Consider the following 27,936-nt stretch of genomic DNA (forward strand, 5'->3'; position numbering starts at 1 on the left):
GACTGGAAAAGGTCAAAGGCTTTTTTTTTCCTGGTCAAAGCTGTCCAGTTAACTCAAAATATGCCAAATATCTGTAAGCTCAAACAAGTGCTGAGTAAAAGATGAATTTCCAGGTGTTGTTAATGTATTTTCTTTCTTTCCCCCTCTTCTTTCTTTTCTGTCTCTGAAGATGCAGGAATTGGAACAGAGAGTGATAGAAGCAGAGCAAAGAGCTGAGGATGCAGAGAAACAGGTAAGAGATTCTTTAATGGTGGCTCTAGTACAAGTCCATCAGTTAACTCACTCTGAATTCCTTCCAGTCTAGCATACAGGCAGCAATCTGCAGTGCTATGCCCTGCTAGGGAAACACTGATTTACAGTGGTGGATGGATTTTCTGGTCTACTTCGCAGTCTGTGAGCCTTAGCTGTGAGTGGGTGCCTGAATATGTTGAACCCTAAGTGAAAACAAGCACCTTACACCTTCCTGTCAGCTTCACAGCTTTTATACCCTCATCCATGATAGGCATGCTTGCTTGTGGAAAAGGAAGGGGATGATGTACCTCAGGATTAGATTGCAAAGATAAGGCTGATTGGCAGGTCCTCAGGAAACAAATACTTAAGAGTACTGGTGAGGACTTGTCTACAAGTAGAGAAGGTTCTGTGAAAGAAGTAGGTTTTGCAGACACACCCTTATCACTTGTTTTGGACTTTTTAGTAATTACTGCTCTAGCTCAGGAGCCCATAGGGAAAAACAGTAAAAGCTGTATTCATTGTCTATTGCTGTAATCATCTAAAAATTAGGCATATTGTCTAAACTAGTTCTTCAATGGTTATTGAATAATGGAGAAGGGGAGAGAGGCTTACTTCAGCTTGTGAACAGGCTATAGAGAATAATAGACCTTTGAGAAGCAGACATTCTGCACTCTAAGGAGTATTATAGAAACAAAAGGGCCAAAATGGGCCAGGTGGTTTGAGCTCTTGGATCACTGCAGATCACTGCTGAAGGGAAGGCTTGAAGTGAATGAGCTCCCTCCAGCTGGACAAGAGCTGCAGGACTGAGCACTGAGTCATGGGTTGAAGAGCAGAAATAAAAGCCGCACAGCCAAGAATGACTGTTAAATATTATTTCAGAAGTGAAGGACTGACTAGGCAGTATTATAAGTGCTGGGAGACATATCACCTGGGAATCAAGAACCTGAGTACCTGGAAAGGTATTCTGTCTGCAGAACATAATTTTCCCCACCAGTTTGATATTGACATCAAATTGATTTTTTTACTGGCCAGCTTAATTCTAGGAAAGATGCTATGACTTGACACTGTGCTGTTGGCTTCTATGCTAGACCAGCAACTACCAGTGAAGAACAAGAGTTGTTCTCAAGAGTGGTATCAGTAAGTTCACACCCAGCCAAGACAGGCAAAGGTAACACAATACAGGCAAAAGTGACAGCTATGACAGCACCATCAGGAAATACAGTGATTGCCACTGGCCAGTGAAGGCTTCATACTATAGCAACACCTCAATGACAGGAGCAGAGTGCCCAGGATATGATACGATGCAATGATAGCAAGGGACAGAATGGAGAACAAGTCAAATCCAGGTCCAAGAATGGTCAAGAAAGGGAGAACTTGGCTGGGAAGGTGTAGCAGAAATGAGGATTGCCTTCACTCACCTGCCACCAGCAGAAATGAGGCTTGCCTTCACTCACCTGCCACCAGCAGTTCTGTAGCCATATGTTAGCTGGTCCTAAAGACTAGCAACCCTCAATGTTTGCCTTTCCAGCAGCCTTATCCACATCCAGGGATAAGTGTTCCTAGAGAAATGTTACATTGCTGCCTGACAGCCTGAAGAAGTGACAGTATAAGAGTAGGACCATTCCCTTCCACTAATGAGTACATTCACCATGAATGAGAGGCAGCCAACAAATGAGAGGGCTCCACATCAAGTGCAAAATCCCTTGTTATCTTTCTCTCCAGGAGTCTGGGGGTTTGGATTTGTTAATTCAATGGACTCCCTGTAGCTGCCAACCTCAATTAAGGAAATCACATGTTTGCAGTCCCCTTGCTGAGCCCTCTAGTACGGAGTCAGCATTTGGGCATCAGACAGGAAGGAGGGGCCATTTCTTTTTACTATAATCACCCTAAACTCTAATGAAAGCACATCCGACTCAGCAGGCTTAGTTTTCTGGCTCGGATGTTGGGCGCTTACCTTTCTGATTCAGTAGGAGGAAGAGGCAGTTTGCTTCTCTGCCTAATACAGGCAGACAGGAAGACAAAACACAGATTCTGCAAGTATGGAGTGCAGACTGCTCAACAGAGCGTGACAAAACCTCTTGCACAGACTCTGTGAAGTGCTCACATTGCTCCCTGTGTTCTGTCTTTCCGGTTCTAAGTTCATCCTAAATTTATGGTATTTGGAGTTGGTTTCTTTGCAGATTTAGCTTATTTGAGGTGTGTTGGAACCAGACATTTTCCCATCATCAAATGCTGCAATTAGTACATTTGAGTTAAATTGAAGGGATTCCATTCATCTTTAGAAATGAAGTCTTATAATTCATTGTAATAGAATGAGGTAATTATAAAATGGAGTGGGTGTTACAGAGTGGCATTATTGAGAGACAAAGGTTTTGAAGAAAGCAAAGAGATTTAAAAATTTTTCTAAAAACCGGAAATGCTTCAGTAGCCACTGGATTTTAGTGGATTGAAACTTTGTCTGTAGTGAAGGAGCACTACAGTGATCTTTCTCTTGCTGAGATGAAGAAGTCTTGGCACTGGCAGGAGCTCAAAAACAGGCAAATCTTTTGAAATATCAAACATTGTAACTCCTTAGCAGTCTGGAGAAAAGACTTGGCAGAAAGACAGGAGTTGACATAACAATGTCTTAAGCTGGGGATAGGAGGATGAAGGATCTCCATAGTACATTTTCCTGTAGAAATTTTAATCTGAAACAAATGGCTAGGGGTTTGTGGTATATACCTTGGTAGTGAATGAGGTAAAAAACCGGGCATGATATTACAAAGGAGAAAGGTGGGATGCACCGTGTCCATATGTGTATGGAGACTATGGTGCCTGTATGGTGTCTTTGATTAATAATTTGATTTTAATATCTTACAACCCATGATGCATTTATCTGTTCATAGTTCAGTTTGCATCTGTTACTGCTTCAGTATTACAAATGAATGGACAATGTTCCTTCCACAAATGTGGATATGAACTAAGTGTGACCTGAAGGATGTTGTAGTTTTTGATGTTTTATTTTTCCTTTCCTGACTTGAAAAATAAGAAACCCACAAATATTCTCATTTATTTTCATTCTCTTACCAATACACAAGCAGTTCCTTGATTTACATTGGTTTGTTTTGGTGGTGTTTGGGTTTATTCAATTTCCTTCTGATTACCATTACAGGTCAGAGTTATGGAAGAGAAGATAAAACTTGCCGATGTGAAGACTGGTGAATTTGACAGCACCCTGCAAAAGAAATACCAGGAGCTGATGTGTACAATGCAAGGAAAGGAGGATCTGATCAATAAATTAGAGACACAGCTAGCAAAACAGGTAGGGAGTTTTTCTACAGGGAGGCCTGTAGGTTTCATTAGTTAGAGGGGTTTTGTAATGTATATTTCAAAGATAGGGACTATGTATCATTACAAGTTAGTCTCTCAGTTGCCTCCAGATCAGCTGTAAGGGTCTTTTCTCAATCTTCAGCAGTCCTCTAGCATAGTTCATCTCTTGTCAGATGTCACTATAAAAGAGCAACTGTTTCTCAGTATGGATAGTTCTTAGTCTCTTCCTTTTTCAGTTGCTGAAAGGAAGGTACTGCATTTACAGCAGGGCTTGTATTTCAGTCCTAGTAAAGGCCTTGCCCTGTGGTTTTTATAACATGAGAAATGAGATATTCTTATGTGTTGCTAAGTAAATAACTTAAATAGAAGTAAAATTTTACAAAAAAAAAATTACTTGGCCATTTGAGTTACATTGAACTAATTGCCCCCTATTTCAAGGGCTGTTAGTAGAAATCTTGTTCCAGCAACAAGAGATAAAATGACCTTCTAGAAATGAAAGCCAAAGCTTGGCAATTCCAGACAAGAAATACTCGTTATCAGAGTCACTGGTTTAATTTCAGAATGGGATGAGATGGTGGCAGGGCTAGAAGGTTACTAAGGGTCCCTGTAAGGCATCCTGTTTGTTTTCACTGGGATGGGAAGAGCCATGGAGTTGAGAGCATCATTAAGAGAATACTGAGGTCATGTTTGGGCCACACAGTAGTGTGGGACACAAAGAATCTCTAATTGCTTTTGGAACTTAAAGCACAATAACTGTATCTATAGCTGCTGTGCCTGAGTGAATTGGTTCTGCTTAGAGCCAGGGCTTACTGCGCGTGGTGACAATGCTGTCATTGTGTCACTGTTCTGCTTTAGAACCCTAAATAAAGTCTTGACATTGCACTTCACCATAAAATGTACTAATCTGAATCTTTCACCTCTTGGACCATGTTCTAGGACAAGTCCAGATCATTAGGGATTCAAAGCCAGCTCCCATTGATGGACATTCAGAGATGGCAGACCTACTGTATGTGCCAGATCATTTCAGACCTGTAGGCACATCTAGTATTCTAACTCCTGCAGAGGTTGAGACTTGATGATTAGGACCACGCACAGTCATATAAAATAAATAAATCTTCTTCTTGAAGCATCTGAGTTGATTGCTTTTATTTCATTATGCTCAACTACAAATGTTACAGCTGCCTATAATATTGCTAGGGCCTATTTTAAAGTCAGCAAACATACTTGAATAAGAGCCCTTAGATGTGCAGTTGTAGTGATAAATAGCATATGGTGATTAAAAGTGATGTGAAAATGTGGGGAATTTTGTGGAGTCTATTCATCAGTGTGAAAAATGTAAAGTGGGGGGAAGGACTGATGTTTTTTATAATTATAATTACTGGTATTTTTTTTTACTTCAGAAAAAACAATAGAACACATAAACCACCAACTGCTACCAGAAGGCATTATCTTTGCCCCCTAACTGTAGAAGCCAGGGCTGATGTACCATATTGTCCTCCTCTTTTCCTCCCTCTGTTGCTCCTGGAACTGATTCCTTCTTTCAATTGTTTAAATCATTATGTAAATAGGAGAGATTTCACTGATGTTGCTTCTGATGAAGCCACACAGAAGATAAAACAGAAAGCTTCAGGTAATCATAGTGTTAATTCAGCATCTTTCAAAGGAAATTTCCAGAAAAGTTAAAAACACAGCTGAGAAAACACAGCTGCAAAAAATGATGTAGTAATATTACCCAAGCAGATACTTGGGGGAACAATGGTCGTTGTGCAAATTGACAGTATTGCCATAACACCTTTGTGTGGACTAGAACCTGTTCTAATGTAAACATACAACTACTTATAGCATCTGAAATCCTCCTAGCAGATCTTAGGCATGATCTTGATGTTTTTCAAGGTCAGGTTGTGGAGCTTTTTTTTTTTTAATTTGCTTTCTCGATGAGAATATTGTGTGTGTGTGTATTAAATATGTTGTTGGTATTTGCATCTTGTGCACCTTGAAAAATTCCGCTCTACACTCGTGCTTACAGCAACTGAATCTCTTTTGCTTGGAATGGTTGATATTTTATTAATCAGTTATAGGCACTACTTAATTCTTATTAGCTTTGCGAAAAATGTGTGTGTAGGCTGGGGGAACACTATAGATGCTCAACAGCAAACAGCAACATTCAAAACCATCTGAAACAGAAAAAGTTGCAGACTCTACTCAAACTGTGGTAGGGCTGTTACCTGACCTCGATTTTGCTATTCCACAGAAAACTTTTGAAACAAGCCTCTGAATTTAACTCTAGGGACCATGTAAGACAAATTAGAGCTTGAGTTTTTTTCAGAGGCCAGCTGAAAAATTTTATCCAAGTAGCAGTCTTAAATCTTACATTTGGAATGGGAGCTTTTTTGTTTCAGTCACTCCTGATGCAGTAACTCACTGAGAATAGTTAGTTGTACTCTACTAATGCATCAAATGTTGGGTTTGGTTTTTTGGCACAGAAGCAGCTGAGGACTGAGGAAGCCAAAATTGTTCAAGAGAAAGCTGCCAAGATCAAAGAGTGGGTAACATTTAAGCTCAGGGAGGTAAGTTTCTGGCTTTCTGACAGGTTTTCAAGGCATATAAGTACAGTGGCTGCACTGCCAGAGGGTTTCTATGTAGGACAACAGTTTGGGGACAGTCAGTCTGCCACAAGGGCACTCTGCTTGTTTGGCCCTGCACATACTCAGTTGTAGGGCTGGGGTCATCACTCTTAGCAAGGGCTATTCACTTTATTGGGCAAACTATAAATGACTGTAAAGTCACCAGTGCCCAAAAGCAGTTTCTGAAGATTGACTAGTCACAAGTGGCTTTTATCTAGCTTTCTTTTACCTCTGCTTCTTTCATCTGGATGCAGTTTTTGTTCCTGTGTGACAGAATACCTGTTACACAAACATGTCCTTTGCTCTTCTATAATTTACCATCTCTGACTAATGCTGTTTTCCTATTGTCCAGTATTTTTCGTCTCTAACCTCTCTGTTCTATCCATCCTGTGGATTTATGCCTCTATCTGGTCCTATCCTCTAGAAAAAACAAAAACAGCAGTGGGTCAGCATGCAGTTTTAATGATGGAGTAGTAGTTTTCAGCTGGGGGTGGGCAGCCTGGTCTTTTATTCCAAGTTAAAAACATGTATTTCCGAGTTTATGACAGAAAGGGAATTTATTGGAGTTGGGAGAAGCAGTCTTTGTGGGCACTGATTATGTTATGATGTGACTTTGTAATGTCATTAGATTGCCTAGATTATCCACTGAACTGCTCTGCTGCTTCTCTTCCCTGTGTGAGATAACTTAAGGTGCATTTAGGTTACTTACTAGTGCAGCACAAAGGAGGAAGCAGAGGGTTTGATTTGGTGTGGCCTGCTGTGCACCCAGGACCATACACTCACACTGTGTCTTTACTGGTGATGAGGTTTGTGCCAGATGCTGATTCCAGGTGCATAGCATGCACAAGTGGGTCCCTGTCGGCTGGAGAGCTTGGCATCTGTGTTGCCAGTGGGTTACTTGAGACAGTACCACAAGTGGTTCCTTCAAGAGGAAAATCTGTCTGGGTGTACCACTGCTGTTTTTAAAAATGGATGGTGAGACTCTTCAAGTAAAGGCATAAGGCAAACTTGCAAAGAGTCTCTCACGCCCTAATTGGAAATGTAAATGCACCCTTAATGTTGATTTGTTTTTTGCTTTTTATCTTTGGTCCTCTGGATCCATGGGATCCTCTTTTACTACATTCAGGGTGAGATAGAACAAATGCTCCTTCTGGGTAATGTTATTTTGATTCTCTCTTTCATGAGCGTTATTTCCGCAACAGGAGTAAATGATAAGCCATAGCAGGGAAGTAAATCTAAAGATGTATTTGAGAAGTGCCAATAGTTCATATAGAGAATATTTTGCTGTTTGAGAAAGCACAGCGAAGTATTTTAAGTGGGTTGTCAAGTGTTGTTGCTTATTAAAAGGATTCAAGGTAACCTCTTTTTCCCCCTGTTAAGAAACTTAAAAGTAATAAAGATGAAGGCATGTTCTGTGTAGTGGATCACATGTGCTCACAATTTTGCATTATGTTTATTTTTTTATTCTTCTTTCATAGCTTGAGCTAGAAAATTACCACCTGAAAAACTGTAATCAGAGACTGATGGAGCAAATTGAAGCTCTTCAGGATACATTGCAAGGTAAATGCATTCAGCTGGCACTGCAGCCTAGTAACCACCACAAGAGTGGAAGTTGGCATTCCTGGGTTGTATTCTTAAGTTTGTCAGAAATTAAAACTTGTAACAGCAGGCAGTAGAATTGCTCTGTTCTGTAGTCGGGTCTATTTTTAAGATGGGAATAACATGTTTACCTGCCTTAACTCTTGATTTTTTTTCCCACCAACAATCAACAATTCAGTGTAGACTCCTTTCCTTTTTTTTTTTTTTTTTTTTTTTTTTTTTTTTTTGTTAGAATCTACATTTGCCATTAAAATAAGCCACTGCGCTCCTGAGTTGGAAGCATTCACTGAAATACTAGTAGAACTCTCCATTCACTGATGTGTTTCAGTGTATATCCACGTGTGAATTCTCATCCCCACAGAACCTCTGCTGGCATGTGAGCTGAGCAACAGAATAAGCCAAGACAGCAGCTCTTTGGTCTGCCTTGAGGAGCTGGGCTCCTCTGTGCCATCAGGTTGGGTTGGGGAAAGCTCCTTATGGTGTTTTGGGTTTTTGCAGTTCTTTGGTGACTGGATGGAAAACTTTGGTCTCCAAACTTGGATTCAGCACCTTTTGTTGTAACGTACTTTGAAAAAGAAACTCTCTTACTTTTTTTAAAATTTTTATTTTTAAATAAAATTTAAAAAAAAATTTGGTTTGGTCACAGTAAGATGAGCTAGTTTCCAGAACTTCACTGGGCATGTGGGTAGGGGACATTTCTTTCCTGCAGAAGTCTTTCTGGCATTCATATTATTCCACAGCAAGGGAACAGGGCAAAATTCCTTCTAAATCCCACCACATTTCTAGTGAAGTGCTTTATGACTGGGTTTTTCTCATCCCCTCTGGCTCTGACTGTTCACAAAAAGCAAATGCCTGGTAAGCTGCGTTAATAATCTGGTATTAAGTGTGCCCTGGATCCCAGCTCTCTGGGCAGTAAACAGCACTGCCCTTTCCTCTTATCCCTCACTAGTCTCAGTTTGCCAGGCTGAAATCAGAGGCCTCTGCAGAGAGACAAATCTCTTCTTTCTTGCTGTGCTAATAGTAACAGCTTCTTCCTAATCTCCTGTCACATCTAGGAAGATGTAGAAATACCAGTAATATTTAAAATAAATGGTGTCTTTTCAGTCTACACTAATGATTTACCTTAGGGCCAGGGGAAAATATGTACCAGGATTTGTGTGTGCTATTGTTACGTGCTCTCTTTGCTAACATTCAGTTCCTTGTGAATTAAGTGCCAAGGTCATGCTCTCATGATTGTCTTTTTCTCAGCTGTTTCCAAGAGCCAGTTTCATCCTCTCAGCTGTCAACAGTAATTTATTCTGCTGTTTGCTCTTCCCTCTGTAACTTTGTCTTCATTTTGTTTCTATTTCCTTGTAAATCCCACGGATGGTTAAGCAATACCCATAGAATTTGATATTCAGGCAGCATTTTCAGCAATAGTTGTGCAGAGTCACACTCACCCATATTTTGCAATTTCCAAAGCATGTAATGATTTGGTTCTTTTTCAGTCAGGCTGAAATAAATATAAATGCCAAGGTCAATCAAACATCCTCTGCCATTCCAAGTTTTACCCCCACTTTTTTATATTCTAAAGCTGCTATTTGGTGGAAATTGTAGAATTGAGATAATCTTTAATAATCATGGAAAGGAAGAAAGTATAATAAGTGTAAAGTGTAAGTACTAAATAGAAAGGACAGTGGGGTAATCTAGTATCTATCTTTTATGTCATCCTCTAACATAGCAACTGAAAGGGCAGGGAAAGAACTAAAAAAAAGGAAGATTTTACAACAAAACTATATAACTATTATAAAACTTCATTACATAATGACATAAAGCACTGTGTGGGTTATATATCACAAAAGGAAAACAAAAAGCTCTAGGGAAATTCTTGAAAAGTGAGTAAATTCCCCAGTTGCTGTGATGTTTAAGAAGGTCTCCATATCTTTGCTGGAAGCCCCATCTAGCCCCCGGGAATGCCTAGAATCATGCCAGATTATTTGATGAGTTAAATCATCGTAGGTCTACTAAAGGCAAAACCTATGCTAAGCAGTGTTCTGGCCACTTTGTTGTATTTGACAAAGTGTTGTGTGGATAGGTGCACTTCTTTCTCATGTTTTAAGAGAGGAGGCATAGTTATATAGATAAGAATAAAAACTCCTATATTGCATTAGACTGAAAGCTTGCCTAGGCCAGTATCCCATCTCCTGGTTGGCTGTTCACATTCCAGGAAGGACCATACAAAATAATGCAAGTAAAGCTGTCCTTCTTTCCATATACACTTCCAGCTTCTGCGCTCAGTAGCTTAGGAAGTTCCTTGGCCAGAATTTCTGTACTATTGATACATTACTTTTTCTGGCCTGTCTGCAGCATTGTGTTTGCTTTTTTGTCTGGGGAAAAAACCTTCCTTCTGTAAATTTCAAATGTGCTGCCTAATTTCATTGGGAGCCCCTTAATTTCACTTTTGTCAGAAACAGTGATTAATAATTTCCTATTCATATATTCTGTGCTATTCCAAATTATACATGTATAATTGTGCCCAGCCATCTATTCTGTATAGTCCTAAACTATAAACTTCTGTTCTGTATAGTCCTAAACAGGCCAGGATGCTATTGAAATACAACTGAATGTAAACTAGGAAGCAACACTGAAGACATTGAAGTGTTTGAGTGCCTTAACCATATGTTCTCCTTCCTTGTAGATATGACCAGCATTCCTCCCTTTGAATCCCTTTGCTGTGATTCCCTGAAGCCCCAAGCATCACAGGCCTCTTTTGCTGAGAAGATAGAGAAGAAATCTGTGCTCCTTACACCTGGTTTAAGAGAGGTGTGTCAGACAGGACCTTCCAAACATGTCCTCTCTTCATCAAACATAGTCTTTGCCAATGACACCTTTCCTGAGAATGGAGAGGATAAATCTCTGCTTTCCCAGAGCATGCTGAAGTTCATATCTGACCAATCGAGCTGGAATCTCTCCACAGAGAAAAATGTATTTCCAACTGTAAATTCTGAACACGGTTTAGGGTGCTCTGGTCCCATATCACTGGACACTCCAGCTGAGACCACAAGAATTCTTGAGGCTTTGACCTTCCAATCATCTTTGGAAGGAAACTGTAGCACTGTGAGCACATTGCAACAAGTGGGTTTGGATAGCACCCGCTTCTCTGATGATCTGAGTGCTAGATTCCATTCCCACCAGCTGGACTCCTCTTCCTCAGCAGAAATAATGAGCATGCTTGAGGGCCATCTCCAAACTGCTGAGCCACCTTTGGTTGTGTCAACATCAGCTGTTACAGCACATTCCTTCTTTCCAGGGAGGGAGTGCAGCCTTGGGAGTAGTATGACGTTTCCAAAAATACGAGCACCCAATACACCAAGAGACAGTATCCAGCTAGCCAAGAGACATCACAGCCAACCACAGTCAGGGGCTAATTCTTTCCATCGTGTAATGCACTTAGAGACTAGCACTTTCCAGCCCATAACAGACCCTCCAGTTGGCTGTGGGCATGTGGAAGAGACAGACATTGATGATGATGGAGTAATGGAGAAGATGGAGACAGAATGTGGCCTGCTGAGGGGAGAAACTGGAACGTGTGAGGGAATGTACCACTTACCTGCAGAGCAAAGAGAAGCTGTGAGTTCTGAGTCTGGCACACTTGACCCAGGATGTAAACCTCCCACACCACCACTGCACCGATTCCCATCATGGGTAAGAAATGAACATATGAGAAGTGCTGCTTATCTTTTATCTTTGTGCCCAGTAGTTAGGCTACAACACTTCTTGGTCTCAAGGAATTGTTACCTGTGGGTATCACAGGTTACATTCCTGAGCCACCAAGTCAGACAGTTCCACATCATGGGGCATGCTGGTTCCATTTACAATTTGTTTTCTTTTATTTATTTTTATAAGGGGAAAAAGAGTCATTGAAAAAAACGGTACATAAGAATCATAGGAATAAAAATAAAGTCAAAATGTACTGCATTGTGGTTTATAATTATATGGGTCATCAAAAGTTAATCCTTAGTTCTGTTGTCATATGTTTAAGGTAGAAAAATGAATCCTAAAAGCAGTGGACGAGACCAGATAGCTCCAGATGGAGAAAAAGCTATGGATACTAGAATAGATACATGGATTAAATCTCAGCATTCCTATCGCATGATATTCTCCTGCTGTTAGGAAAATTTTGTGAAAACCTTTGGTAAAGTGAATATACTTGTCCTGTTGTTTTTTCTTAGTTACTTCTGAGTCAGATAGATTAATTGTTTTTTAGTCCTAGAATTGTTTAGGGTGGAAAAAGCAGCCTTCTACTCATCCACTGAGCAGGTCACTTGTCATGGAAAGAGATCAGGTTGGTCAAGCAGGATCTGCCTTTCACAAACCCATGCTGTGTGAGCCTGGTCCCCTGGCTGTCCTGCATGTGTTGTGTGATGGTGCTCAGGATAGTCTGCTCCATGAACTTGCCCAGCACCAAGGTCAGGGTGACAGGCCTGTAGTTCCCAGGTCCTCCTCTGGCCCTTGTAGACGGTGCCACGTTTGCCAGGTTCCCGTCACCTGGGACCTCCCTGGGTGAGCAGGGCTGCAGGTAACTGATGGGCAGTGGCTCAGTGAGCTCTTCTGGCAGCTCCCTCAGGACCTTTGGGTGGATTCCACCTGGCCCTGCAGACCTGTGTGTGTCTAGGTCACAAAGCAGGTCACTGGGCATTTCCCCTTGGCTTATGGGGGCTTCATTCTGCTCCCCATCCATGTCTTCCAGATCAGGGGGCTGGCTGCTTGGAGAATGGCTGGTTTTACCATCAGACTGAACAAAGCAGGCATTGAGTACCTCTGCCTTTTCCTCATCCTTTGTCACTGTTTCCCACTCATATCCAATGAAGGATGGAGATTCTATTTTTGTTTCTAATGTATTTATAGAAGTCTTTTCTTGTCTTTTACTGCAGTACCCAGGTGAAGGTCTAGTTGGGCTTTGGTCCTCCTAATTTTTTGCTTGCATAACTTCATAGTGTGTTTGTAGCCCTCCTGAGTCACCTGTCCCTTCATCTAAAGATTACAAACTTTGAGTTCAGCCAAAGCTCTCTGATCAGACAGGCTGGTGTTCCTCATTGTTTCATCTTTCAACACATGGGGTTGACCTGCTCCTGCACCTTAAAGATTTCCCTCTTGAAGAATGTTCAATCTTGCTGGATTCTTTGTCCATCAAGTCTGACTCCCAAGGGACTCCATCAACCAGGTTCCTAAACAGGCCAAACTGACAAACCTGGTAGAAATCAATGTAGTATCAAAAGAGACAATTCTGTTTTCATTTTATTTTTTAAAGGCATGGGCCAACAAATGATTTACTGATACTGCAAAGTCAAGCAGTCACTGTTAATTCTTATGTCTTATAAATTTTTTGGTGTACTTGACTTTGCAATCTTAGGCGCTTTCATGTATATGTATTATGTATGTTATTTCATAGTGACTTTTGCTTGTATGCTTTAAGGAGCACCAAGAGGTTTCCTAGCTTTGGGGTTTATCCATATGACACTAGTTGATGTCTTAGTCAACTCTGCATCTAGATAGAGAGTTGGGTTCCCCCTCTGGAATTTTTATCAATTCATGAAGCACTTTGAGATCCTTTGAACTGAAAGCTCTGTATGTTGTTGTAACTGAAACAAAGGCTTATTAAGATCATTCCAGGCATTTCCTTCATTCCCTTATCAAGGAATGGGCATCCTTTGCAGCTGATGACTCAATTAATTGTTCTGGTATAGGGCTGTTCTTAATTAATTTTAATGCATTGTTAATAATTTGGAAAAAAACCCATCTCTTTCCAAAGTGTGATACAGTAGGATGTCACCTCTGTAGCTGGGAATTTGCACACAGTAACATGCTTCCATTAATGGTCATTCACACAACATATGGTGGAATTCAGCTATCTTTGTTAGAAAGCCCCACCCTTCTGCCCAAAGGAGTGACTGTGGTGTGATTCTGTGGCATGGGCATTTCTGTTGGTAAGAATTACATTTTTGCCTAGTCACTGTTGTTCATGATATTATTGTTCCAGGAGAGCCGAATCTATGCCGTGGCCAAGTCTGGCATGAGGCTGTCTGAAGTGGCCATGGGGAATGATACTTCCAGCTGCTGTAAGTTCTGGACTAGATCAATCTTTAAAGGGAGTTCATGGTGACAGTGTGGGACCTGAGCTTCTGGCTGTTCACATTTCTTTATTTCCTTGCCTGTTTTCAAAGTAAATTTGATTCATAGATAGCCTCGATAAAGGAAAGGAGGAGGATAATACCTGATTTTGGGGATGGTTGGTGCTGGGCTGTTTGTGCCTCTACATTCAGGGACATCTTCAGGGATTCCATTATCTCCTCCATCAGTTTTGCAGCTAGTCTTCTACTGTTGCGTGTCTGTGGCCTGTTTTTACTCTTCTGATTCACCCATCACCTTTGCCTTTTAGGGCTTTTTTTCTGTTTGTACAGGGTACACCAGATTGCCATTGTCCCATGGGGAGGACTGGGTGGGTAAGGTGTCTTACAGACTAAATGGAGGGAACATTGCAGCTCTCTCTAGGAATTGTATGGCATTAATAATGCATCTCCTGGCCTTTCTGAAGCCAGACTCTCCAGGATGACAGTTCTCCATGTGCTTATCCATTAAAACCTCCTCCTTTTCACCAGTTTGTATTATTTGCTCCCTTGCTTTCTCTCTGAATTTCCCCAGTTTCCAATTTCTCGTGTTCAACTTCTGGGCCATTTACCTATCTCATCTACAGAAATGTCACGGTGCCAGTCTACACTACGCTGAAGGGGGTAAGGAGTTACCTCACTTTTCCTGTTGTGGAAAGCATGGTCCAGGGCTGCTAGTAATTTGAGACAAAACAGGATGGAACTGTGCAGTAAAGGAAAGAAGATTAGAGAATGTCAGGAAGAACTGGACATCAAAAGAATGCAGAAAGAGTAGCAAATGTTAAATATATTTAAGAACACAGAACATTGCAACAAGTTTTGGTCCAGGAATTTGCAGTGTGCACTATGAAACCTTGAGGTGACAGTGGGTGTAGCCTAAGGAATGAAATGGAACATAAGGCTTGTGGAAGAGTAGGAGGGTGTAACCAGAGGAGGTCCAAACAGATCAGACTGGAGAGTCCAGCTTGGAAGTTCTCAGACTAGAAGGGGAGGAACTGAAGAACCCTGGGGCAGAAGTGGGCAAGGCAATGCGGTAATTAAGGGCATGCATTGCTCTGTCTCTTGATTGAGAAGGGGCTGTCCTGAGGAAACTCTTCTCTCACACACTAACCATTCAGGTCTGTTTTCCAGAAAGCCACACAGATCAGCAATGTGCCTTTCTTAGATGAGTCTTCAGGCTCTGATGATGACTGTGGCTCCCATGCCAGCTTCAGGACTTCTACTGCTGGATGTGAGACCAGGAAAGCTAGCATGCCAGGCAGCCCTCGGGCTGTGAAGAGAGGTAAAGTGGGAGTATTGCTACTGGGCAGGATGAACTCTTCATCAGAGCCAAGATGTCCTGAGCAGCATCATCAGTGACAGGCAAATGCTCAGCCAGAGTGTTGCTTACAAGGAGTTCTCCCAGAATGTGTGCAGACATCAACAGTAGAAACAGTTGATGATAGAAATCTGTTCCTGTAGATGATTTTTACTGCTAATAGAGTTCCATTCAGGCAATTGCTAAACTAAGATTGTGGGAAGGATTGCCCTCCCAAATCCATCCCATATCCAGTCATCCATACCTTTGCTGTGGCTTCTCCTTGGAACCAAGCTAGTACTGACACAGTACAGAAAGTGCTTTTTTGTCTTTGTCATTGACTGGTAATTTCTTGACCAGTAAGTACATCTCGCCTATCTTTGAGAGCTGTCAGTTATTTTGAATCCTGATTAGGACTATTTTTCTTGCCTGCTGGGAGGGCTAAACTTGAATGGAAGTTGCATGGAATTTTTGTTATCACAGAGACTATGTGAAATACAACTCTATTTTAGAGACAACCAAATTTTGTTGGTTGTCTCTAAAATAGAGTTGTACTTCATAATCTTAACTTCTGTTGTGATGCATTGGCAGATGTGCCTGTGCATTGCCATGTAACTATGGTAAAAGATTCACAGAAAGCAAAGCCCTGTTGCTAGTGAAGAAGTCTTTTCTTTAGCTGAAATCAGAGGGGGTTGAGGCTTTATAATGGATGCCCCCAGATGAAAACAAGCTGTCTCTCCTTCAGATGACAGATGAAGTTTTTTGATTTTTTTGGTATATTTTTTTAATCTGGTTTTATTCAGCAATAAATTTATTTCATTGTTAGAATTCAAAACTCACTTTTTATTACTTGTCTTCCTAGGGAAATAAAAAGAGGCCTCAGAAGTCATGTTAGTGGAGTTTGAGTTTCCCAAGTCTGATTTGTTGTTCTGAACCAAAAAAAAAAGCCTTAATGGTGAATGCAGAAATGTTTTTGGAGTGTACAATATTCAGAGCATGCTTTTGTCTAGCCATGACTCTCATTCCTTCCTTTATTTTGAACAGGTGTATCTGTGTCCTCACTGAGCTCCGAGAGTGACTATGCCATCCCTCCTGATGCCTACTCCTTGGATGGTGACTATTCAGAGCCAGAACACAAGCTACAACGAACATCTTCCTATTCCACTGATGGTGGAATCTGCTCTGTAAGGCTTGCACTGTAGCTACTGTGTTACACTTGCAAAGAGGTACAAACAGAGCCTTGGCCTTAAAAGAGAGTAGTATAACTACAGGATATTCAGTAATCCCCCTGCAAAGTGAAGCTCTAACAGACTGGGCTATTGGTCCAGCTGATTGGTATCAAAAGACACCATCTGGTGCTTCAGAAGAAGTGCAATTTTTTTATGTAGTTTGCTAAAAGTATAAACATCAAGGGTTGGTGATCTAGTTGTAACTAATTGTACTAGTTTCCTGTAGTTGTATTCTACTTTAATGATGGCCTTACACTTTTGGGACAAAATAAATTTGGAAATTTGGAGGAAGAAAAGAGGAAGGAAAGAAACCTCAAACTGGGCAGAATTAAAGTCTGTACTCTTCAATATAAGAGATCAAACAGACAAGGAATAGGAGTCTAATCATGGCATAGAGACAACCTTCACTTTTATTTGGAAAATCAGTGCCTCAATAGGAAAATAAGTAAGTTTACAGTGCATCAAACAATCAGTGAAATGATCTTTGAGGGCTGCTACTAAACAAAGCAGAAAATTATGGAGATGCAGCAAATAGCTGGGCTTAATTTCAGCATACTTTCATTTGTATTTTGAGAGCTGCAAGATAACCTCCTCCCCCCTTTCCTCTGTCCTCCAGGAACCCATGGAGAAATCAGGCTACTTGCTGAAAATGGGCAGCCAGGTGAAGGCGTGGAAAAGACGATGGTTTGTGCTCAGAAACAGACAAATCATGTACTACAAGTCCCCGGTAAGTCACTGGGATACATTTCCTCCCCTTTAGAGGCACAGAGAAATTTAATATACTGGAAAAACATTTTTGGTTAGACATGTCTCTGTTTTGAAAAGCATTACAAACATTATAAAAATTCACTGTATGCATCAAATGAAGAACAAAGTTATTATTAATAAACTTGTCATTTAACAAGTGTCTAGCTGAATATTGAAAACTTCTGAAGGTAGAAATTCAGCCACCATGTTGGTACCTATTGTGTGTTGTACTGCCTTCCCTCTTAGAAAGGGTTTGGTTTGTTGGTGTTTGTTTGGGCTTGCTTTTGTTTTATTAATCATAATGTCCAATCTGAACTCCAAAAGACAGCATTTATTAGCACTGCTCTTATTATATTGTCTGCCACTATTGAGGAGACTTTTGCAATGGGATCACACAGTCTCGTATTTCACCTGGCAGCCTTAGGCTGTCCTTTCCAGCTCACAACTGCAAACTCCAACCTGCATGTGCTTATTATGCTGTATTTAAGTAATCTAAGACCCATCTGAGGTTTCCTACTGAAAAAATTGTTTGCTTTTCTTTCTTCAGAGTGATGTTATCCGCAAACCACAAGGGCAGCTGGAACTGAATTCTTCATGCCAAATTGTCAGGGGTGAAGGGTCCCAAACATTCCAGGTAGGTTTTTTTATCCTGCACATAACCATACACTCAGCAGCTGGGTGAGGGAGGACTTAATTCAGACTGAATGGTACTGTGTGTCTCAATTTATATGAGCTAACTTTATCTGGTGTCTGTTTCCTGGCACAAAACAGGCAGTTAGTCTAATTAATAATGAGGAAAGAGCTAAATTGTAACCCAAATACACCCTTTTGAAACTGAAAAAAAATAGTATTTATTTTTGTCCTGTTTTACACCATAATGCTTTCCTTTTTTTTGCAGGAGTTAGAGTTTGAAATCTGTGGGGGAAGACAATTCTTAAGACAATTAAAATCAGCTAGTACCTAGGATCTTTCTGAAAGACTTCTCTCACAGATCTCAAGCCTGACTTTACATGCCAGGATGATCTAAAAAACCATCTGAATAGTTGATTCCTTTTAGAATTTGACTTCTAAAGTATTAGAAGTTAGCCCATCACTGGGTTCACTTTTTAATCATTATTGACTTAATTAGAAAGGCAGCATTAAAGTTTCTTTTCTACTTTGAAAGGTACATGGCCTAGCTTGTGAGCTACCTTCTGCCCTTATGGAACTGAAGTTACTAAGGCCTACTACTATTAGACTTATAGCATCTTTCCTCTCGGTCTCAGGGTAATGAAGGCAAAATGAAATACAAAGTGAAGGCAGCAAAACTCCACATTTATGTAGTCACCTTTAAAATTAAAAACTAGCAGCAGCACTGAGAAAAAAAGAAAGCACGAGAGAGGATGCAAAGCCACAGTATCCAACAGAAACAGCAAGAAAACCTATGAGAATTTCATTCATCTGAGTTTTGTTTTTTCATTTTCTCTTACCCTCAAAAATATCTCTCCTGAATGACCAAAAAAAAGTCTTTATGGGATAAAGAAACTCATCAACTAAATAAACGATTTTTGGGTGTGCAGCTGTGTACTTTCTCACTCCTTTTCCTTCCAGCTTGTGACGGAAAAGAGAACATACTTCCTGACAGCAGACTCTCCCAACATCCTGGAGGAATGGATTCATGTCCTACAGAGTATCCTGAGAGTACAAGTGAGCAGTCCTGTTGGTGTTCCTCACAGTGATGCTAAACCTACTGTGAAAGGCTGGCTCACCAAGGTAAAATAGTATTTCATATTTTGTTTAGCTCAGAATTGACAGTGTAACAGCTTCTTGGTTTGCACAGCAAATGTGAGCAAAAAAGTAGTATTTTAATACTCTCTGTAAGAGTAGGGAAAGAAGGAAAAGTGGCTGTAGATTTCTGTGTTTCAGAGTAAAACATTTATATAAGTGATAAGGGATAGGACGAACAAGGGTACTGAAAGGAACTGACTGGCAAGTAGTAAGTAATAACAAATATCTGCCTTATGTATGCTTTTCTTCAGCAGAATTCACAGCATGTCATAGTATAAAAAAATCAATGTTGTTGAATGTCACATTTCATTGATCTTTAACTTGGTCATACAGGAGAGTTTAAAAAAATGGCTTGTGTGGTTCTAGGTTAGCACTTAGTTCTGTCATAATAGACTGTAGGTGCATTAGTACAATGGCAGAAAATTCTTATTCTTTATATCATTTCCATAAATTAGTTTGACATTGCAAGTTACTGTGAATATTTGAAGGTAGTTTTTGTCAGGTTTCAAGGCTAATGACAACCTGCATCTGAAGGCTATTCATCTGCAGTAGGAAATAGCTGTCTAGACCAGGCTGACTGGTCTTTTCTTGCTGAGATGAGCTGATTTGTTTTTATAATCTTTAAAACCCTTAATATTGTATATCAGTATAGAGAAATTATAAGTTATTATGAATGAGTAAAACACTTCACAAAATCTTAGACCCATTTTCATAAGCACCCATGTCCTATGTTCTTGGGTGGGATGTACTTTTTGAAGGGGTGCCCTGTATGTTTTGAGAGGAGCTTATATTAGCATAAAACAAAAAATATATGTAAAGTATTAAGGGAGAGTTGAATTGAAAATTGAAGTCCTAGAAAGTAATTCTAGCAATACTGCTGATAATAAAAGCATGAATGTTTTTGTCCTTCTCACAGGTCAAGCATGGTCACTCTAAGTTGGTCTGGTGCGCACTGATTGGAAAAACTTTCTACTACTATCGAAATCATGAAGATAAGGTAATTCCTTTTTCTCCTTTTATTCTTGAACCCTCCTTTCCCATTTCTTATGAACTTTTCTTTACTGCTTCTGTGTCTCAATTCTCTCTCTTGGTTGTACTTCTCCTACAGCAGCACCTGTTCCACAAAGAGAATCAGTATTTCCCCGATTTTTTTTTTAAGCTTAAATGAGAGCAGACTTAAAAGGCAAATTATTGCTCTTTCTGAGATCTGTATCTTGTTCCTCACTTGCTGCATTTAGTCTTGTGTAGCCTTCTGAGCAGACTTCTATACAGCAGCTGATAGATCCCACATTACCATCATGAAAACAGATAGCATCAACATTCTGGGAAGAGGGAGGTAATCAGTGTAATGTGCTTCCATTTCTGGACACCTTGCCCAATAGTCCATTACTTTGTCTTGGAGATGTCAAACCCCAAGTTTTAGAATATCAAAAAATACTGTGACTCATATTTTGGATTAACCTTCAGAGTTAGCACAGCAGATATCCTCTCTTTTGTCTGAATCTAACTGCTTAAGAAATTTTCAAAGTATTTCTTTTCCAGTAGCAAGCAGAAAGTCTGACCAAGGTCAGAAAACAGTGGCTCAAAATACTAAGCAACTGACCCTCAAGTGTAATGGGAAGAAAGCAGTATCTTTTGGGGAAAAAACTCTTTTTATTTGCATTGTCTCACTCTGACCTGTAGATGCTCTCCCAAAAAAATAAAAGTAGTGATACATTTTTTAAGTACTTTATGAAAAAAAGAGATTCTCTAGAAGTACAAGATTACATTAGCTAAACATTGAATTATTTTATTCCTTCTGTTTTACAGAACTGTCAGTATTTTTACTTGTCTTTTCTTTCCCAGTGTTCCTGGTCCATACTGGGAGTTGAGTTACATTTATCTAATGTGCTTCTGCTCTTCATAGTGTCCTTTAGGGCATCTGCCTCTGCGTGACTCCAAGGTGGAAGAAGTAGACCGTTCCTGTGACTCTGATGAAGATTATGAATCTACTGGTGGAGGACTTCTCTCATCCCACTGTACATTGGCAATTCACCCACAGGACCAGAGTCCCACATATTTACTTATCCGCACCAAACAGGAGAAGGTATAAAAAGCAATCTTTTTTTGGAGAGGAAGAGTCTTTTGATAACAATGAGCAAATGGGCCATACAGGCTTAACCTGTTTGTAGAAGACAGGTCTGAATTGACTCCTCCTGTTCTCATCCTTATGCCTAGAACACCTGGCTGTACCATCTGACTGTTGCAGCTGGTAGCAGTAATGCCACAGTGGGCACGTCATATGAACAACTCATTGGAAAACTATTGGATGCAGATGGAGACCCTAGTAAGTAAGCACCACAAACTCTTCCATGGTAGCAAAGCATAAGGAAGAATAATTTTAATTCCCAGTGTAATCTGGTCAAAGGTGATGGAAGGGGATTTCTCAGTAGTATATCATATGGTATAGTGTCCTTCTCCCCTTGTTCTCAGACAAGTCCATCACATTGTCACATCATTTATCAAAGCCTCTGAAATATCTGTAACAGTAATTCAAATTAAAATAAAGAACTGGTGCTTTAATTTTTTCCTGTCTTTGTTGGTCTTGATTTTCCTTTCCAGGAAATCTTGACCATAAAAAGACATGCTCTTTTCTTTAAACAACTCAAACACACTTGCCCTCCCATCTATTTCTCTGTCTGCACATATAAACCTTTACACATACATCCATCCTCATCTTTGATACCTGCTCATGCATTTATGTTTATGCTCGATGTTCTCAAATATATATTAACATCTGCATTCATATTTAAAACCCTTTTCTTGTACTTACGTATTCTGGACCCATACATGAACCTTGCTTCCTGTTGAATAGTGACTTGCACAAACAAAGACCCCCATTGCAGGCAGTTGCCTGGCAGGGTTTGTGTTTCTGGTTTGAACACACACCTGAATGGCTTCTCACCAGAATCCAGCTGATGAGAAGCTCTGATGTAGCAGGACTGAGGATGCCAATATTTTTGCTGATAACTAATGATGCTGGTGACTCCTTATCCATGGTGGGCTTTGCTGAAATCAGTGAAGTGTCACCAAAGACAATGTGGCCTAGTGCAGTGCTGCTTCCTTGGGTGTTTTGCCATCTCAGGAAGGCTCCTTGTCGACATGGATATTGTTCTTTCTCTCCTGTTTCTGACACTGCATGTTTTTGCCCATCTGCTACATCAGATTCTCCTCTGTGGAAGCATCCTATGTTGTGCTACAGTAAAGATGGGTTGCACACATCCCTCACTACTCTGCCATCAGAGGCTCTACAGACTGAAGCCCTGAAACTTTTTAAGGTATTTAAAGGGACATTACATGGTTTTCACTTATTTTGCTCTGTTGTTGGGACAGTAACATTATTTGGTCATGTTGTACAACATTTACTCTCACTATAAGTTGCTTTAGACAGGCCTGCTGGTTAATTTAGTTTCAAGAGAACTGTTGGATTTTAAATGTCATTTATTCTTTGGAGGTTTAACTTTTCTTGTGCAGAATCTGGGCTTAGAAGTAATGCTTCCCACAGACTTTATGCTTCAAGGTTAGCTTTGTCTTCCTTTTGGCTCTCAATAGTTGGATTGAAGGAAACAGAAACAATTCCCTGGCAAACTCAGTTGTCTCAGTAAGACCAGTGGTGAAGCTGCTGGAGATTACACTTTTGCACTCTCCAAGTATAAGATCAGGAATGAGACTGGACAGTGTGAACAAGGTAAAACACAGGCATGGAAGGCAGGAAGCACATTTTCCCCTCAATTCTTTTGCTGACTTGTAAGTTCCTTAGACCAGGGGAGTTTGAGTAAATTTTCTGGTTGCCATAACTAAGGAAGGAGGAATAGGAATTAAGTATTGACTCTCTTCCCTCTCTCAAGGTTATTTATTAACCACCTGTAAGTTAATAAATACATTTGGTGAACCTGGCCTGGAAAGTACCAGAGAAAGTTGCTATATCTGTGGCATTGACTAACTTCTATCCTTTCACAGTCCTGTCAGCTGTTCATCAACGTTCCTGTGGAGGCGTCCTCTATTGATTACCATGTGTCACTTGCCCAGACAGCACTGCAGGTGTGCTTGACACATACAGAGCTGCAGAATGAAATCTACTGTCAGCTCGTCAAACAGACCAGCTGCCGACAACCGCAGAACCACTCACTCATTCAGGTCAGTTCCTCCTTATTTAGTGCCACTCTGCAAAAACTTCCCATTTAATCCCATGTTTTTAATTAGTAGCTATTGGACTGGTTCTCCTAAAATAGTGCTTATGCTAAAGTGTGCTAGGGGAAAGAGAATCTCAGCACTGATCTGCAAAGAGCACTAAGAATATAACTACTTGAAAAATAAATTTTAGTTTAAATGTAACTGTTTACCACTTGCAAATAGTCTATTCAGACTATATTCAGAATCAAACTTCATAGCTTGTGTTGTCTTGCTATAACTGTCATAGGGTATTCATTTTGTTCTGCATTTTAGATAATTAACAGCATACAAGTCATGAATATTACTATTAAACATGAAATCTGAATTTTGCACTGTAATTGTTGGGTAAATAAAATTAATTAGTTACAGCATGAATGCACATATGTGATTACAATATTCCCAGCTCAAGTGAGACATTAAAATCAGGTTGAATAATAACAGATCTAATTTGAAATAAAATTTCCCAGTGCTTTTTTTGTTATGATTTTCTCTTATATAGGATTAATTTAAGTCTTAATTGTTGACTCAGTTGTGGTTACACTAAAATTTTTGGAAGCCAAAATGTTTAGAAGTAGCCAATCATATAGAAGTCTTCTCAGAGTCCAGATTGAGATAATGAAGATCCAGTCTGACCATTACTGCCTCTGAAACATCTTGAACTACACATCCAGAAAGGGTCACTCCAAAAAGCACTAGTCACTGTCCATAATTTTGGCTGTAGTATTCTATAAAATACAAGAGGTAAGAAGTACAGACCAAGAGTGATGTCCAGTTTTGCATTCACAGTGCTGGCAGCTGCTGGCTTTATGTGCTCCTCTGTTCCTGCCTCAGCATCACTTCCTCTGGTACATCAAACAGCACTTGCAGCGACATGCAGACCCCAGGTAAGGACTGCAACAGCATTTCATTCTGCTCAGCTGACTGCCTCTTGCACCCACTGCAGAGAAAGAGGGGAGCAATTCTGGAGCACACACCTGCAAATACATATGAGAGGGAGGACAGAAGGTTCCCAGTAGTATAAAGCTGTACCATTTCAACCATTCACAATAATTTGTTATTTAGATGAAGCTAGTTCACAAAAGTAACCTATACTAGCAAAAGAACGTTTTGTAGATATAACTGGAGCTACTGGAGAGTTGGAAAGTTTTTTGCTTATGTAGCTACTTTCTTTTATTGACAGAAAGACAGACTAAAGTTATTACTTGGAATGAATTACTCAAATTGTAGGTGATTACATTCTGCTGTCAGGTTAGCAGGCAAAGTGACAGAACAAAAGTGAGGCATAAAACATCTCAGGGAACCATAAAAAGTTAGGAAAGACAAACCTGAAACATATGCTAGTACTGTTTTCTCTTAGCTCTTTGGTGTGTAGCTATGGTAACAGCGAGAAGTTGTTCTCCATTGTTCATGCTGTGCTCTTTGTTTGTTTCCATGGTGATCTGGTCTTCAGTGTATCTCACTGTGTCTTTAGTGGGGAGGTCACAGCTAGAGATGTCTAGTTGTCTGCTGCAAAAATACAATGTGGTTAAGACAAAAGTAAAAGAGTAAAAGTAAAAAATCCTTTCAAACAAATAGTCATATTCAATTAAGAAACCTAAATCTGCCATTGAACTCAAGGTAAAAGTCTCTTGGCACTGCAAAGGAAATGTGTATTCCTATTAAGTATTTTATTTTCTTAACTGTTGCCTCACATTTGCTATTTCTTCTCAAAAGCAAAAATACAGGTATTGGGCACTCAACAGTGTTCAGGTTCTCTCTCTATTTGCTCAGACAATATGTTAGGGATCTTTTATCTAGTACTAGGAACCATCTCTTCAAACATGTGTATTACCAGCTCCTAGATGGGTCCATTCAACTCATTAGTGGAGCTGCTCTAGTGTTGGAGACTGTTGAATTTCATAAGGATTTGCTGGGCTGTATGAAACTGATTTATTACATCAGCTTCAAGCTCTACTATGCTGATGGTCTGCCCAAAAGCACTTTTGTGAACAAATATATGCCAAGCAGAAACAAAGAGGAAATTTATTTATATGATCCAGCTATGAAACAATTAATAGGGTTAGAAAAAAACCCCAGAAATTACATGAAAATGGACCTATGTTCATCTGTAGTTTAGTTTATATTTGGAGCAGTTGCTAAATGGGATTTAGTATGGCTCCTTCTCCCTAGCTCTAGGAATACTTACCTCTCTTTGGATGGAGTAGATACAGGTGTTTCTTGACCAGTTAATTAGATATACTTTCTCTGTTTCACAAGCAAGCAAGACATTAGAATGTTTACACTGCAAAATGCCTATGGTCTAGATCTATTCTAGGTATTAAAAGGTCTTAATTAGAGGAATTATAGATCTTAATTCTAGGTATTGTTTTTTGTGAAAGGTGATCTCCGTGTTCTTCCTCTTAAGAGAGGAAGAAAAGTGGGGCTGAGTTCTAAGGGAGAAGTCACAGGCTTAGGAACATCTGGAAACCAGACATAACAGCTTCTTGATGAAGCAAGATTATTCTATCTGAATATTGTCCAAGTTCATTACTGGTGAGGTGAGAAATATATTGCTACAGTGAAAAGCCAGAACTCCTGACTTCCATGTTGCTTGCAGGGATTTAACTGGAGATTTAATCATGTCCTGAGCTCTTGAAGGCATCTTGAGTGGAATTATTTTACCCTGGAAAGTGATAGCAGTTACAAATCCATGTAAATCCTTCAATTTCAGAACTTATTGAGTATATGCATTCTTAACATTTTTGTGCAAGGTGCAGTTGACCATTCCTGCTTGACTTTAGAGACACATCTTTTTGATGCTGTTCAACAGAGCACTCTCTTCAGTAGACAGTAAACTGATCATCTTAGTAACTATCCCTATCCTTATTGAACTGTCAACAAATCTAAGCTTGCTTGGAATCTCTGTCAAGTCTCTTGGTTAGCAGATAGGGTTAAGGGAAACTTACGATTTGTACAGCTGTGTAAATTAATAAACACGGCTTGCAATGCATTAGTCTCACAAGGTAATACAACTCACTATTTACCAGGACTTGACACAATAGTAACTAAGTTCCACTGGTACAACAGCAAGTTTGAAGGTGAATTTATCTGGACTTTGCAGATACTATGATGGCAACAGGGTACAGAAGACAGTATGTGTCCAGTCCACATAGAAGCAGGGAATACTCTTGTGTTTCTTGGAGAGTCAATGGTCTGCCTTAATTTTACAGGTCCTTGAAGCTCAGGTTTGTGTTGTAGCTTTTCACTTGAGCTGTTAGTCTGTTGAGATGAACAGTAGATCTGCTTAGAGAAGTATCTGTGCTTGAGCAAAAGTTTGAGGGAGGAATGCGTTTTCGTGGCATGGGAAATAGAAGAGGACATGGCACTTGGAGCTCGTTTGTGGTTCTCTCCCCCTCTTTGCCTAGGAGTGAGATAGGCAAGTATGCCATCTACTGCCAGAGATCAGTAGCCCGCACGGTGCAGGCTGGAGAGCGGGAAGCCAAGCCCTCCCGGATGGAGATCGTGTCCATCCTGCTGAGAAATCCCTACCACCACTCCCTCCCCTTCAGCATCCCTGTGCACTTCATGAATGGAACCTACCAGGTGAGCCACCACAGCTGCCTTTCTGCTGGGCACTAGACTGTGCCTAACCTGCCTCCCTCATGTGGGTGGGTGGCACCATGGTATTGATACATATCTCCAGTATGCATATTGGGTGATAAACACTGCTTCTCCTTGCTGTTTTAGCTGATTTCCCAAGAAGGTGAAAGGAATTCACTCCTAGCTCTACAGATCTTAGGAAGAAAAGGTAGCTGAGAAAAAGGGAGAGATGTTGGAAGTGTCTCAATATGGGAAAGAATGTGATATGAAAGGAGACAATACAGAAGTGTTGTCACTGGAGCTGGCAGTTAATCCTGAAATGCTAATCCCTAGGAAACCACCTTCATTAGTTGTGATACCTATCAATAGTCACTTGTATCCTCAGTTAAGTCCTCTTTCATTGCAGGTTGTAGGTTTTGATGGTTCCTCAACTGTTGATGAATTCATCCAGAGACTGAATCAAGAAACAGGAATGAGGAAGCCATCCCATATGGGATTTTCTCTGTTCACAGATGATCCTTCTGGTAGGAATTTGGAACATTGTTTGCCTGGCAATATGAAGGTATCTATTTTTCTCCTCTGCTGCTACCTTTAGGATACATTTTGAAGGACTGCTAAATGGTTAATAAAACTCTCTTAATAAATTAAGATCAAATAAGCTTGGATATTGTCTATCTAGATTAATATTCACAACTGAGATATTAATTCCTGCACTTGGGTCACAACAACCCCATGCAGCCCTACAGGCTGAGGGAATAGTGGATGGAAAGCTGCTCAGAGGAAGAGGACCTGAGGATCTTGGTCAACAGCCATCTGAACATGATCCAGCAGTGTGCTCAGGTGGCCAAGAAGGCAAATAACATCCTGGCCTGTATCAGTGTGGCCAGCAGGGCCAGGGAAGTGACTGCCTCCCTGTACTCTGCACTCGTTTTAGGCCCCTCACAATAAGAGAGATGTTGAGGTGCTGGAGCAAGTCCAGAGAAGGACAGCAAAGCTGGTGAAGGTCTGGAGAGTAAGTCTGATGAGGAGCTGCTGAAGGAACTGAGGTTCTTCAGCCTGGAGTAAAGGAGGCTCAGGGGGACCTTATTGCTCTCTACAACTGCCTGAAATTAGGCTGTAGCCAGATGGGAGTTGGTTTCTTCTCCCAAGTAACAAATGACAGGACAAGAGGAAGCAGCCCAGAGTTGCTCCATGGG

At 40.4% G+C, this 27,936-nt stretch overlaps 1 protein-coding gene across 7 annotated transcripts in view; it reads left to right on the forward strand.

Moving 5' to 3' along the window:
• Positions 1–27,936, forward strand: part of PLEKHH1 (pleckstrin homology, MyTH4 and FERM domain containing H1) — a 54,053-nt gene that overhangs the window by 14,825 nt on the left and 11,292 nt on the right. For 6 of the 7 annotated variants that reach the window (XM_072930107.1, XM_072930105.1, XM_012573895.5 and 3 more), the window contains 20 exons: positions 170–232; positions 3,383–3,532; positions 6,024–6,107; positions 7,643–7,724; positions 10,441–11,447; positions 13,783–13,861; positions 14,445–14,533; positions 15,041–15,191; positions 16,251–16,390; positions 17,052–17,162; positions 17,730–17,816; positions 18,773–18,934; positions 19,866–19,946; positions 20,856–21,035; positions 21,167–21,275; positions 22,154–22,266; positions 22,949–23,125; positions 23,948–24,045; positions 26,566–26,743; positions 27,147–27,302. In XM_072930107.1, coding sequence (XP_072786208.1) covers positions 170–232; positions 3,383–3,532; positions 6,024–6,107; positions 7,643–7,724; positions 10,441–11,447; positions 13,783–13,861; positions 14,445–14,533; positions 15,041–15,191; positions 16,251–16,390; positions 17,052–17,162; positions 17,730–17,816; positions 18,773–18,934; positions 19,866–19,946; positions 20,856–21,035; positions 21,167–21,275; positions 22,154–22,266; positions 22,949–23,125; positions 23,948–24,045; positions 26,566–26,743; positions 27,147–27,302 — 3,297 coding nt within the window. The remainder of the gene's footprint in view (positions 1–169; positions 233–3,382; positions 3,533–6,023; positions 6,108–7,642; positions 7,725–10,440; positions 11,448–13,782; positions 13,862–14,444; positions 14,534–15,040; positions 15,192–16,250; positions 16,391–17,051; positions 17,163–17,729; positions 17,817–18,772; positions 18,935–19,865; positions 19,947–20,855; positions 21,036–21,166; positions 21,276–22,153; positions 22,267–22,948; positions 23,126–23,947; positions 24,046–26,565; positions 26,744–27,146; positions 27,303–27,936) is intronic. The other variant, XM_072930106.1, reaches the window with a different exon arrangement.

This window comes from Taeniopygia guttata, chromosome 5, assembly GCF_048771995.1.
Source record: "Taeniopygia guttata chromosome 5, bTaeGut7.mat, whole genome shotgun sequence".
Lineage (NCBI taxonomy): Eukaryota > Metazoa > Chordata > Aves > Passeriformes > Estrildidae > Taeniopygia > Taeniopygia guttata.